At 46.6% G+C, this 12,034-nt stretch overlaps 1 protein-coding gene across 3 annotated transcripts in view; it reads right to left on the bottom strand.

Annotated features, from left to right (window-relative positions):
- RABL6 (RAB, member RAS oncogene family like 6) overlaps nucleotides 1-12,009 on the bottom strand; it is a 106,476-nt gene extending 94,467 nt beyond the window's left edge. Inside the window, exon 1 of one of the 3 annotated variants that reach the window (XM_077835672.1) lies at nucleotides 11,402-12,009. In XM_077835672.1, the coding sequence (XP_077691798.1) occupies nucleotides 11,402-11,531 (130 nt within the window). In that variant the 5' untranslated portion in view covers nucleotides 11,532-12,009. Of the gene's footprint in view, nucleotides 1-340; nucleotides 556-11,401 lie in introns of those variants that run through there. The other 2 variants (XM_077835673.1, XM_077835671.1) reach the window with 2 other exon arrangements.
- Between the last annotated feature and the right edge of the window lie 25 nt (nucleotides 12,010-12,034).

Below are 12,034 nucleotides of genomic sequence, written 5' to 3'. Positions count from 1 at the left end.
AAGGTCCCAAGAGGAGGAGGAGGAGGGGTCCCGGGATCGCTAAAGATTTTGTACGTCCAGGGATCATATCCAACCTTCTCCTTTGGAGTACAATGCAGCAGGTACTGTACTTCAGCAGGGCCAAACTGCAGAGGGAAGGGTGTTCAGTGCAGTGGGTAGTGGGAGTCTGCAGGGCTGGACTGTGAGGGAGCGAGGAGTGGAATGCTGCAGATAGAGACTGGAGCCAGGAGGTTGATAAGAGTGTTGGCAGTGTCTGGGGGGCGCATGGGAAAGAGCTTTGTGACAGCAGCTACAGGGGAGGGAGGGCGCGGAGCTGCTTGTTTTGAAGAGCTAGTGTCACCTGGAACGTGTCCTCTTGGCAGTCCATAACCTTGGCACTCTGTGGTTTCATTCTGGCGTGCTGTGTTCTCTTTCCGGTCCCTCCTCTTGCTGTCCCGCCACTCCTTCAATGCCTGTTTCTCGGCGGCGGAGTGCATCATATCATACAGAAAGTCCTCCTTAGTTCTTCTTGGTTGCTTTCTAATTCTGCACAGCCATTCCGCTGCCGATAACAAAGAGGGAGGCTGGGCTCCCAAGGTCATCTCTGAAGTTTAAACGCAACATTTTACAGAAGCAGTATTGTTTGCAACACAGACAACACTGATTCAGTGCTTTAAATCACATCCAGTACTCTCACACTTGTCACTAACTGGCTGACCCCAAGCAAGCACACATGAGTCACGAGACCCCAAAAAGGTAAGCAGCCACAGGGGAGGGTAAATCCCTCTGCCCGGACCCTGCTGTACACTAAACACATGGCTCTTGGGGAAAGCCAGCACTGTAGGGGATTGGGGGGGGAGGGGGCTGATAATCATTCCTGTCCCCACACTTTCTACAGGACGTGATCATTATGGAAGATATCTCACTGCTGAGGGTCAGCAAGGAATCAAGGGAGGGTCTTCTCCAAGCCTGCCGCTTCTGCCCTGGCCCCTATGCAGATCATCTCTGTGCAGCAATGCTGTCCCCCCTCGACAGCACAGTGGCACGGGAATGTTACCATTCATGGGGCAAAAACAAAGCAGCCCTGCCGAAGAAACTGCGGCAGTGGATTGCCCAGTATCTCCATGAGAGTTTCCTGGAGGTCTCTAAGGGAGATTCCCGTGAAGTTAGGGAGTTAATCAACAACCTGTTCTGACGCTCAGACTAGGCATGCGGTGGGAGACAAACTTTCTTTCTCCAACCCTTCTGCCCTCCTGCCCCCAACAACTCATTTCAGCGATTCCCAAACTCAGATCCACTTACTGGGGGCCTCCTCTCCTGTTTGTGCTTCGCCAATCTCCGACAGCTATGCCTGGCTAGGCTCCTCCAGGGTAGAAAAGAGCTCCTGGTTGCATGCATCTCTGGCCTCTGAGTCCCCCTCCCACTCCACATCCTCATCCAAGATTTCCTCCTCCTGGCTTGGTCCACTCTTGACTGGCACATGAGCCAACCAAGTATCTACAAGGCCTTCGCAGTACAGGTGGGGTCACTGCCAAGTATCGCGTACAACTCTTTGTAAAACCGGCAGTTCCTGGGCGCAGCTCCGGAGCGATGGTTTGCCTCCTGTGCCTTGTGGTAGGAGTTTCGCAGCTCCTTCACTTTTACCCTGTGCTGCAATGTGTCCCGGTCATGGCCCCTTTCTGTCATGCATCATGAAAACTGTCCATAGGTATCCTAATTCCTACAGTTGGAGTGCAGCTGGGACTGGACAGCCTCCTCTCCCCAAATGCTGATGAGGTCCAGCAGCTCAGCACTGCTCCAAGCAGGGGATCGCCTGGTGCGTGGAGCAGGCATGGCCACCTGGAAAGACACGCTAAAACCACTGCATGCATCACCGAGCAAACAGGAAGGGGACTTTCAAATTTCCAAAGGAATTTACGGGGTGGGGATGACAGTTGGTCACCTGAGGGCAGGGCAGTAGAGTTCAAACCAATGACTAGAGGTGAGAAAAGGCATTGTGGGACACCTCCCAGAGGCCAATCCTAGCGCTGTAATCACCACTACACTGGCAACACAGCGCTGTAGCCCTGGCGCAGAAAGCTCTATGCCTCTCGTGGGGATGGTTTTTTTACAGCGCTACAACCGTGCACTAAGTGGCTTGGCAGTGTGTTCACCTCAGGAGTTAACAGTGCAGAAAGCCACTTTACCGTGCAGAAACTTGCCAGAGCCTTAGAGTGCACGTGCCTTGCAGCAAGGACCACATCTTCTACTCTACTCTTACCAGAAGCAGAACACAGCAGTGATTCTCAGCAAAGTAATACAGAAAAGTTGAGACAGTCTGGACTCACTGTGGAAGGTATATGTGCCTGAGGCAAAGTCAGAAAATGCTAATATAATCAAATGCATTTGTAATGACTGGAAACCAACCGCCTAGGCCACCAGTCTGCTCTAGTAAAGACTGAGAGACTACATGTTCACACACACACACAATGAAAAGCCACTCAACCAAGGAACCTAATTGTGTGTGAGGAAAAAACCCACGTACTCTAAGGATAAGAACTGACCAAAACATCATGCTGAAAAGCTAACAATATAAATGGGATTCACCACAGCTTCATCGAGCACATGACCTTAACAACTCAAAAATAAGCAATGAATTCTGTGTTATTTCTAGAAGCCTGCTCTCACCTTCAGAATGTACAGAAAGTATAGCAAATATGGCAGGCGAAGAGCTTGGCTTACCAGAGAAATCTTCAGTGAGCTTAAACACAAAAAGGAAGCTTACAAGAAGTGGAAGCTTGGACAGATGAGTAGGGACGAGTATACAAATATTGCTCAAGCATGCAGGGGTGTAATCAGGAAGGCCAAAGCACAATCGGAGTTGCAGCTAGCAAGGGATATGAAGGGTAATAAGAAGGGTTTCTACAGATATGTTAACAACAAGAAGGTGCTCAGGGAAAGCGTGGGACCCTTACTGAATGGGGGAGGCAACCTAGTGACAGATGATGTGGAGAAAAGCTGAAGTACTCAACGCTTTTTTTGCCTCAGTCTTCACAGACAAGGTCAGCTCCCATACTGCTGCACTGGGCAGCACAGTATGGGGAGGTGGTGAACAACCCTCAGTGGTGAAAGAACAGGTTAAGGACTATTTAGAAAGCTGGACATGCATAAGTCCATGGGGCCAGATGCATCCAAGGGTGCTGAGGGAGTTGGCTGATGTGATTGCAGAGCCATTAGCCATTATCTTTGAAAACTAATGGCAATCGGAGGTGGTCCCAGACAACTGGAAAAAGCTGAAGACAATTGGAAAACGGAAAATATAGTGCCCATCTTTAAAAAAGGGAAGGAGGAGAATCCAGGAACTACAGACCAGTCAGCCTCACCTCAGTCCCCCAAAAATCATGGAGCAGCTCCTCAAGGAATCCATTAAGAAGCACCTGAGGAGAGGAAAGTGATCAGGAACAGTCAACATGGATTCACCAAGGGCAAGTCATGCCCGACCAACCCGACCGCCTTCTATAATGAGATAACTGGCTCTGTAGATATGGGGAAAGCAGTGGACATGACATACCTTGACTTTAGCAAAGCTTTTGATACAATCGCCCACAGTATTCTTGCCAGCAAGTTAAAAAAGTACGGATTGGATGAATGAACAAGAAGGTAGATAGAAAGCTGGCTAAATCGTCCGGCTCAATGGGTAGTGATCAACGGCACGATGTATAGTTGGCAGCTGGTATCAAGCGGAGTGTCCCACAGGTTGGTCCTGGGGCTGGTTTTGTTCAACATCTTCATTAATGATCTGAATGATGGAATGAACTGCACCCTCAGCAAGTTTGCAGATGACACTAAGCTGGGGGGAGAGGTAGATATACTGGAGGGTAGGGATAGGGTCCAGAGTGACCTAGACGAATTGGGAGGATTGGGCCAAAAGAAATCTGACGAGGTTCAACAAGGACAAGTGAGGAGTTCTGCACTTAGGACAGAAGAATCCCATTCACTGCTACAGGCTGGGGACCAACTGGTGAAGCAGCAGTTCTGCAAAAAAGGACCTGGGGATTACAGTGGATGAGAAGCTGGATATGAGTCAACAGCATGCCCTTGTTGCTAAGAAAGCTAATGGCATATTGGGCTGCATTTGTAGGAGCACTGCCAGCAGATCGAGGGAAGTGATTATTCCCCTCTGTTAGGCACTGGTGAGGCCTCATCTGAAGTATTGTGTCCAGTTTTGGGGCCCCCACTACAGAAAGTATGTGGACAAATTGGAGAGAGTTCAGCGGAGGACAACAAAAATTATTAGGGGACTGAAACACATGATTTATGCGGAGAGGCTGAGGGAACTGGGCTTATTTAGTCTGCAAAAGAAAAGAGGGGGGATTTGATAGCAGCCTTCAACTACCTGAAGGGGGGTTCCAAAGAGGATGGAGCTAGGCTGTTCTCAGTGGTGACAGATGACAGAACAAGTTGCAGTGCAGGAGGTCTAGGTTGGATAGTAGGAAGAACTATTGCACTATGAGGCAGGTTACAGACTAACATGGCTACCACTCTGAATCAGCAAAAACAACAAGGAGTCTTTGTGGTACATTAGAGACTAAAGTTTATTTGGGCATAAGCTTTTGTGGGAGGTCATCTAGTCCAACCCTGTGCCCAAAGCGGGACCAACCCCAACTAAATCATCCCAGCCAGGGCTTTGTCAAGCCAGTCCGTAAAAACCTCTAAGGATGGAGGTGGGTTCCACTTTCAAGGACTCTTCGTTGTTTTCACTAGGAGGATGGTGAAGCACTGGAATGGGTTACCCAGGGAGGTGGTGGAATCTCCATCCTTAGAGGTTTTTACGGCCCGGCTTGACAAAGCACTGGCTGGGATGATTTAGTTGGGGTTGGTCCCACTTTGAGCACGGGGTTGGACTAGATGACCTCCTGAGGTCTCTTCCAACACCAATCTTCTATGATTCAGCATCAGGGTCTAGTTCTTTTAGACTTTGGTCTAATTTTTTAAGTTTGATTATCTTGTCAGATTAAATCAGAAATCACTAGGTGAAATCCTGGCGCCACTGAAGTCAATGGGAGTTTTGCCATTGACTTCAATGGAGCCAGGATTTCACACATCACTTTGAGGCAAAGAATTTGTTCCTCCTTAGGAAATGGACTGCTCTTAAGTAATTTCTCACCCCTGAAACTGGAACACGTGATTAGCATTAAATTCTGCATCATTTTGCCAAAGTAGCCTAATAACAAAAGGCAGCCCTTCGTCCAATGTTCATACTGTATCTAAAGAAAAGAGATACAAGTGGAGGACTGCTATTGCTTGGTTTCAAGATGTTTGTATCACTCACTTAAATATTTTAAATAATGTACAATATATAAGCAGCCATTAAAAATGTTAGTTAAAAATTATAGTTGCCTTTTTTTGGGACTATGTTTATATAAATACATGACTTTAAAAGACCAAAAATAAGGTTAAAATAATATGCAGTACTTATAGTGTTTTGCACCTATAGATGTGACAGAATCCTTAAAGAGGTAGGTAAACATTATTATCTCCATTTTCAAATAGAGAAATACATACAGAGAGGTGAAAGGCTAATTTTTTTGGTAAGCAATTTTCCTTAAATCATGCAGCAGGTCAGCAGTAGGGCTGGAACAGGAGCCCAGGTCTCCTGCCTCAGAGCTATGCCCTACCCAAAGGATCAGACTACCTCCCCTTGAGAGTCATTTATGCCCAATATTAAATTACAGCTTAGGTTATTAAAAGGGAAAGACTTAGAATGTATATGAATTGTATTAGAATGTGAATGTATCTTTCACCATTTATGCTGTTCACACATCTCAGTTTGAAAAAGGTAATTATGCTGGCCAGTTTAACTTTTGCTTATAATTTGTCTCAATTTTTGCTTCTCTTGAACTGTGCTGTTGGGTTTGGGTTAACTCTTCAGCGGTGTGTTAAAACAGAAAAAGTTTAGTTCCAAAGGCTTAGAAGTCAGGTCTTCGGAAACATTTTAAACACCACACAAAAACCTACATTTGAAACCCCCACTAAGTTGAGTTGGACATTTTTATGTTACCTTAAAATGCCATGCATTTGCTGGTTAAGGGCAACCACTCCATTATTATCTCTCTTGTGGTGCCTACTGTTTGTAACAGCAGGGGATGGATCACTGAAAAACTGCCCTATTATATTCATTCCCTCTAAAGTACCTGGCCTTGACTACTGTCAGACGACAGGATACTGAGCTAGATGGACAACTGAATCATAGAATATCAGGGTTGGAAGTGACCTCAGGAGGTCATCTAGTCCAACCCCCTACTCAAAGCAGGACCGATCCCCAGCCTGACCCAGTATGGTCATTCTTATGCTGTGCAACTTGTGCCAAGACACTCAGAATAACCACTCAAATAACAATAGGGTGAATTTAACACTGCCTTTGTTTTTTTAATTACAATCACACCCTCCTTATTATAGGGTAGGTTTTTAAAATGTAATATGCCCAGGCTATCTATTACTTCATTTATCATGTGTCAAACACTCTTGCCACTGTTGCATGTATGTAACTCCGATAAGGTACCGGGTATCATTAAAAAAAAAAAAAAAAAAAAAAAAAAGACATACAGCATCACCAGTAACTCAACACTCAGGATTACCTGATTGTCTCTGGCCAACAGCCCTTTGGATACTCCTAAATTTGAAATGAGGAACATCAATAAGGTACATATAGGTATTACCACTTATGATAAAGGTAGGCTTGCAGCTTTAATTTGATCGTAAATAGTGGTTTAAATTAAAGCAACACCCACAGGTTTGTAACAAGCATCAGAAGTAATTTGTGGGGGACAGAAAAATGTGAGGAAAAAAAAGTAACAAACTGAGGTGTGTTCACCTACTGTAATACAATAATACAAATAAACTATAATATATAAATAATAAACTATAACAAAGAAAATCAGGTTTCAAAACTTCATAAAAGGATACAATATATCCATGAGACCATTTTTCTACTTTCACAGGGAGAAAAGCAGAAGACTGGTAGAATATTTGATTTCCAAAAACCACTGGCCTCAATATTTCCTACTAGTGGGTGATTTTTAGGCAGAGCTTACACAGCATGTGTCTGTCAGTATTATATTGATCTATTTCCAAAGCCATCTGAAAGGAGAACACAGACTTCTTCCTTTTGTTCTGTGACGTGCCTGCCCTCTCAAACAGTTTGAGGGAGGCAGCCCAGCGGGCTCCCATCTCCAGGCAAGAAAGAGAATATGATAGCTAGATCTTTCAAACTGCCTCACATCTTTTGCTCTGATCAGTTACCATCAATGGGTAGTTTCAAGGGAATCCTCAGACATATAATCCCAGAAAGGCTGGGAGAGGAAGAAATGAACGAATGTGGCTGAAGGCCTATCACCACCTTATGTAAACTTTCAGTTTGTAGTATGGCAGTGCTTATAGCTTATTTTCTTCTCCGATACTAAAAAGCCAAGTATGGTGGTATGCCCACAAGGCACAGTGTGGATGAGGAGTATGTGAAAATACACGTGTGGTACAAGTATGAAAATATATTTTGAAATATGATTCTCCATTGAATATTAGTGGCTGCTGCTTAGGCTATTAGGCCTTGCCCTATTCTGAAATCATACCCTACAAAGACGCCAACCTCTTCTCTTCGTTTGAAAAGTCTATATTATTGGGCAGGGAGTGGAAGGGGTTTCCTCAACGAAGTGCTTCAATGTATTTTTTCCTATAACCAATGCCAGCTGTCCAGAACTCATAAGCATAACTCAGCACTTAATATAGTTAAAGAACTATCCACCTGAGGGTTTTCTTCCACTTCTTTTCTTAAATATACTACACAGCTATGGAAACTGGCACAAAGAATCACAGAATATCAGGGTTGGAAGGGACCTCAGGAGGTCATCTAGTCCAACCCTCCACTCAAAGCAGGACCGATCCCCAACAAAGAGGTGAAATGACACAACCAAAACCACACAAATCAGTATCTGAGCCAGATTTAGAATGTAGGAATTCCTGACTGCCAGTTCATTAGCTATAGCTCTTATGAGCAATCCTTCAACAAGTCAGTGTATGAGCTAAATAAATGTGTGGTAAGGAAACAGAATTCAGTTTCATGTTTTGAATGGATCATCACCAAAAAAAAAGGGAGCATTTTTGTAACAGCCACGACAGCGAACCAAAAATTTGGATTTGTGCAAATGTAGGAAAAAAGGGGGTTAAAGGCATGACATTTATTTATATACAATGGCTATGAAAAGCATTTTCATTTTTCCCCTTGAATTTCTCTCTCTTTTTTTTTTTAAAAAAAACTTACAAAGGAGCATTGGCGAAATAATGTAAGAGCTACAGCCTTGTTTTCCCCACAGGAACATCCTTTCTGCCTGACATCCCTTACTATCCTATATCCAACTCATGTTATAACTTTGGCTAAGATTGTATCATGGTTATTTTTAGTAAAAGTCACAGACATGTCATAGGCAACAAAAAAAATTCACGGAAGCCCTGACGTGTCTGACTTTTGCTACTACAGCTCCATGGTTTCCCCTGCCACCATGGTGGCTGGGAGCTGTGGGGTTCCCCCTCTGCCCATGGCTGCTGGAAGCTGCAGGGAGAGGATATCGGCCAAAGAGAAAACAGGACACCCCCAGCCGCTCACCTGAGGCATCCCGCTGCCCCCCACCCCCACCCCACATGAGGCTGTTGCCCATCGCTGAAACCCTGAGGGCCTCCTCAGGAGTTTGTCACCTGTTGCTGGAACCCTGAAGGGGGGCTGCTGTCGTCTGTCACTGGAACCCTTCCAGGACCCAGCTGGCTGCCAGCTCCAGAGCCCACAGCCCCTGAGACTGAAGCACAGAATGTCACAGAGGTCTCTGGAAGTCAGAGGTAGCCTTAGTTACAACGCCTCATGCTAAGACTGTCCAACCTGTAAGGGCCACACACGCATGGCATTCAAAAATAAATACACCACGTGTGTCTTAGTGGACCAATTCCCAAACCCTTTCACAAGCTGGCCTGCATCTTCTGTAATTATTATATAAGAGCAACACTGAGAGAAGAGTTACTATGGCAATTGGAAAGCTTCCCCCAAGGCAGCGACAGAAAGATTCAGTTCCATCATCAATATTAAAAACAGTAATCCGAACACAAGTACTGTCAAGTCACCAAACAAAACCCTTCCACAAGCTTTTAGCAATGTAACAAAGGTAAAATGGATGTACTTGCTAAGGATTCAATAGAACTATGCTTGGTGGCTTTAGTGTCTGCATTTTTGACCAGCTGTATTAATCTTAAAAATGGATATAGCTCCACACAATTGCTACACATTCTAACAGGTTTCAGAGTAGCAGCAGTGTTAGTCTGTATTCGCAAAAAAAGAAGTACTCGTGGCACCTTAGAGACTAACCAATTTATTACACGTTTCAGAGTAACAGCCGTGTTAGTCTGTATTCGCAAAAAGAAAAGGAGTACTTGTGGCACCTTAGAGACTAACCAATTTATTTGAGCATGACCTTTCGTGAGCTACAGCTCACTTCATCAGATACATACCGTGTAAACTGCAGCAGACTTTATATATACACAGAGAATATGAAACAATACCTCCTCCCACCCCACTGTATATTCTCTGTGTATATATAAAGTCTGCTGCAGTTTCCACGGTATGTATCTGATGAAGTGAGCTGTAGCTCACGAAAGCTCATGCTCAAATAAATTGGTTAGTCTCTAAGGTGCCACAAGTACTCCTTTTCTTTTTGCAATTTATTACACATTATTCTTAGTATGCCTAACAGATGCGAACCAAATGCTTCCTCTGGTATAACAAAAGCACATACACATCCCAGCTCAGAAGGGCTGCAGACCATCCTTTCTACATTTCTAATGCTAGCCTCTCCCTTCCCCTCAACTGTGGTTTCTATCCTCCTCACATCTCCCCAGCTGTGCACACATGCATAGAAAACTATTCAAGTCCAACATTTACAAATCAGACATTATTCCACACTGCTGATCTCCTCACAAGCCATCTGCACTCTGACTTCACTACCTACACAGATCCATCCAGGTGAGCTAATACTCACCGTGCTGGTGTGTGTCTATTTTCAGAATGGATGATATACCTATCGCCTTATGTCAGTGTTTCCCAAAAGTGGGTCTCAACCGACCACTGGATCGCGGGAAAGTTTAGGTGGGTTGCAGGCCTGATTTGGAGAGGAGGAGACTGGAGAGGGAGCCTGCACAGTGGTGGCTCCTGTCCCACAGGGCTGGGCCCATCTCCCTATTCTGGGCATTGGAGATCAAGCCTGCTCCACACTCACCCCCACAGCAGCAGTCCCTGTCCCAGGGGGCTGGACCTGGCTCTCCAGGCATTGCGACCTGCTGCACAGCATTGCAGCACCACTCAGGTTTGGCTCAGTTGTGGAGGGGCGATCTCCAATGCCCCTGCAGGACCTCTCCTCTGCACTGGAATTAGGGCTGCAGTGCCAGGGCAGAGGGTACTGCTATGGGTGGTCAGTGCCACAGCCTCGGAGGAGCAAGGAAAAGGCGACAGCAGCGGAGGACACTGCCGACTTACGGTTTTTGGCCCCTGGGTGGGTCTCAAAAAGAGAAAATGCAGCTGCTGAATTGCTTAAGTAAAAATTGCTTAAGTGTTTTGGAACCACTACCCTGTGTGTCACAATTATTACTTGTGCACGTATTTCACCTAATGCCCCTCTGGGTCTCAACAAATGTTTTATTAGAAATAAGAGATGCTGCAAATGCCTACGAGAAAACACTCATTTAAATGCCTATTGAAAAAGAATTCTAAAAAATGTACCTGCATAAACTGATACCCAATGTGAAACTAATGGACCTAATAAAACTAGATATGGCGCCTTTTTCACCTTTCACTAACCTTTACGATGGCAAAATTCCACAATATTCATTTAATAACAAACAGCGATTAACACCTGATTGGAAAGAACCATTTTCCTGGGATGTAGCAAAGATCATCCAAATTGGGGGGGGAGAAGGAGGAGAATGGAGGGGAAAAAATTTCCTGGCATTTTAATGGACTGATCTTGAGAAACGTTGCGCTCCTATAACTGCCGATGAAGTCAGCAGAGGTATGTGGGGGGGGTGTAGGCCTTCAGCACCACCCAGCCCCTAAAACAGGAAAAGTTTTTGAAACAAGCATTAAAGATTTGAGTTTTCTGTCTTTCTCCCTTTCCTTTCACTCCATCTCCCACATCTAGTGGAGCTATTTAATGCCACAAAGCGTTTCGGGGACACTTTGTGAGAGAAACAGCACACAAAACAAAGGGCTAGTACTGTGTGGTTACAGTTTCATTCCTCTGCACACAACAGCAGGAATGATGCCGCTCTCAGAGCACGGACGTTTCCAACCCGAGAGATTATTCCCCGCCCTCGTATTTCCGCACCCCCAAACCTTCAAGCTCCTACTCACTGTTATACTGGACCCCCTTGGCAAACCTCCTCTGCAGAGCCTGGTTCATGGACTGCAGCCCTGCAGGGATGTTCTTGTCGCGGACGGGAGCCTGGTCCGAGCCCACGAGTTTCTTCAGGGCCGAGAACATCTTCCTCGCCCCCCGCCTTCCCAGGGGCGCGGACCCTGAACAGCGCGCAGGAAACGCGCCTCCCGCCGGAGCTCGGCAGCCGCCCGTCCAGGGCAGCGCGCGGGGCGGGGGCGGTTTATGGGGCCATCGGGGGCCCAAGCGGACACAGTTCTGTGCCGGGGGAGGAATCACCCCGTTGCACTCCCAGGCCTGCCCCCCGGCGCGGGCTGCGGGGCAGGACGCGGGCGGCAGCTCGGGGCTGGCCCCGCACAGACCGAGCGGGCAGGGAGGTCCCGGCGCTGCGTCGGGAGGTTATCGCCGCATCCCCGGTCCTGGGGCAGAGAGCGGCGTGGCCGAGTCTCGACGCTGCCCAGGGCTCCTCTGGGTCGGGCTCAGCCCCGCCAGGCCCTCGCAGGCGCCGCCGGCCGCCGACATAAGAGACATGGCTCGGCCCCCAGCGCAGCCGCCATCTTGATCCTGTCGCTTTAAGGAGAGAGGGACGCGCAGCCAGCGCAGCTACGGAA

The sequence above is a fragment of the Eretmochelys imbricata genome, chromosome 16, assembly GCF_965152235.1.
Source record: "Eretmochelys imbricata isolate rEreImb1 chromosome 16, rEreImb1.hap1, whole genome shotgun sequence".
Classification (NCBI taxonomy): Eukaryota; Metazoa; Chordata; order Testudines; family Cheloniidae; genus Eretmochelys; species Eretmochelys imbricata.
The sequence above is the reverse complement of the archived record's forward strand: the minus strand, read 5'-3'. Positions and strand labels throughout refer to the sequence as shown.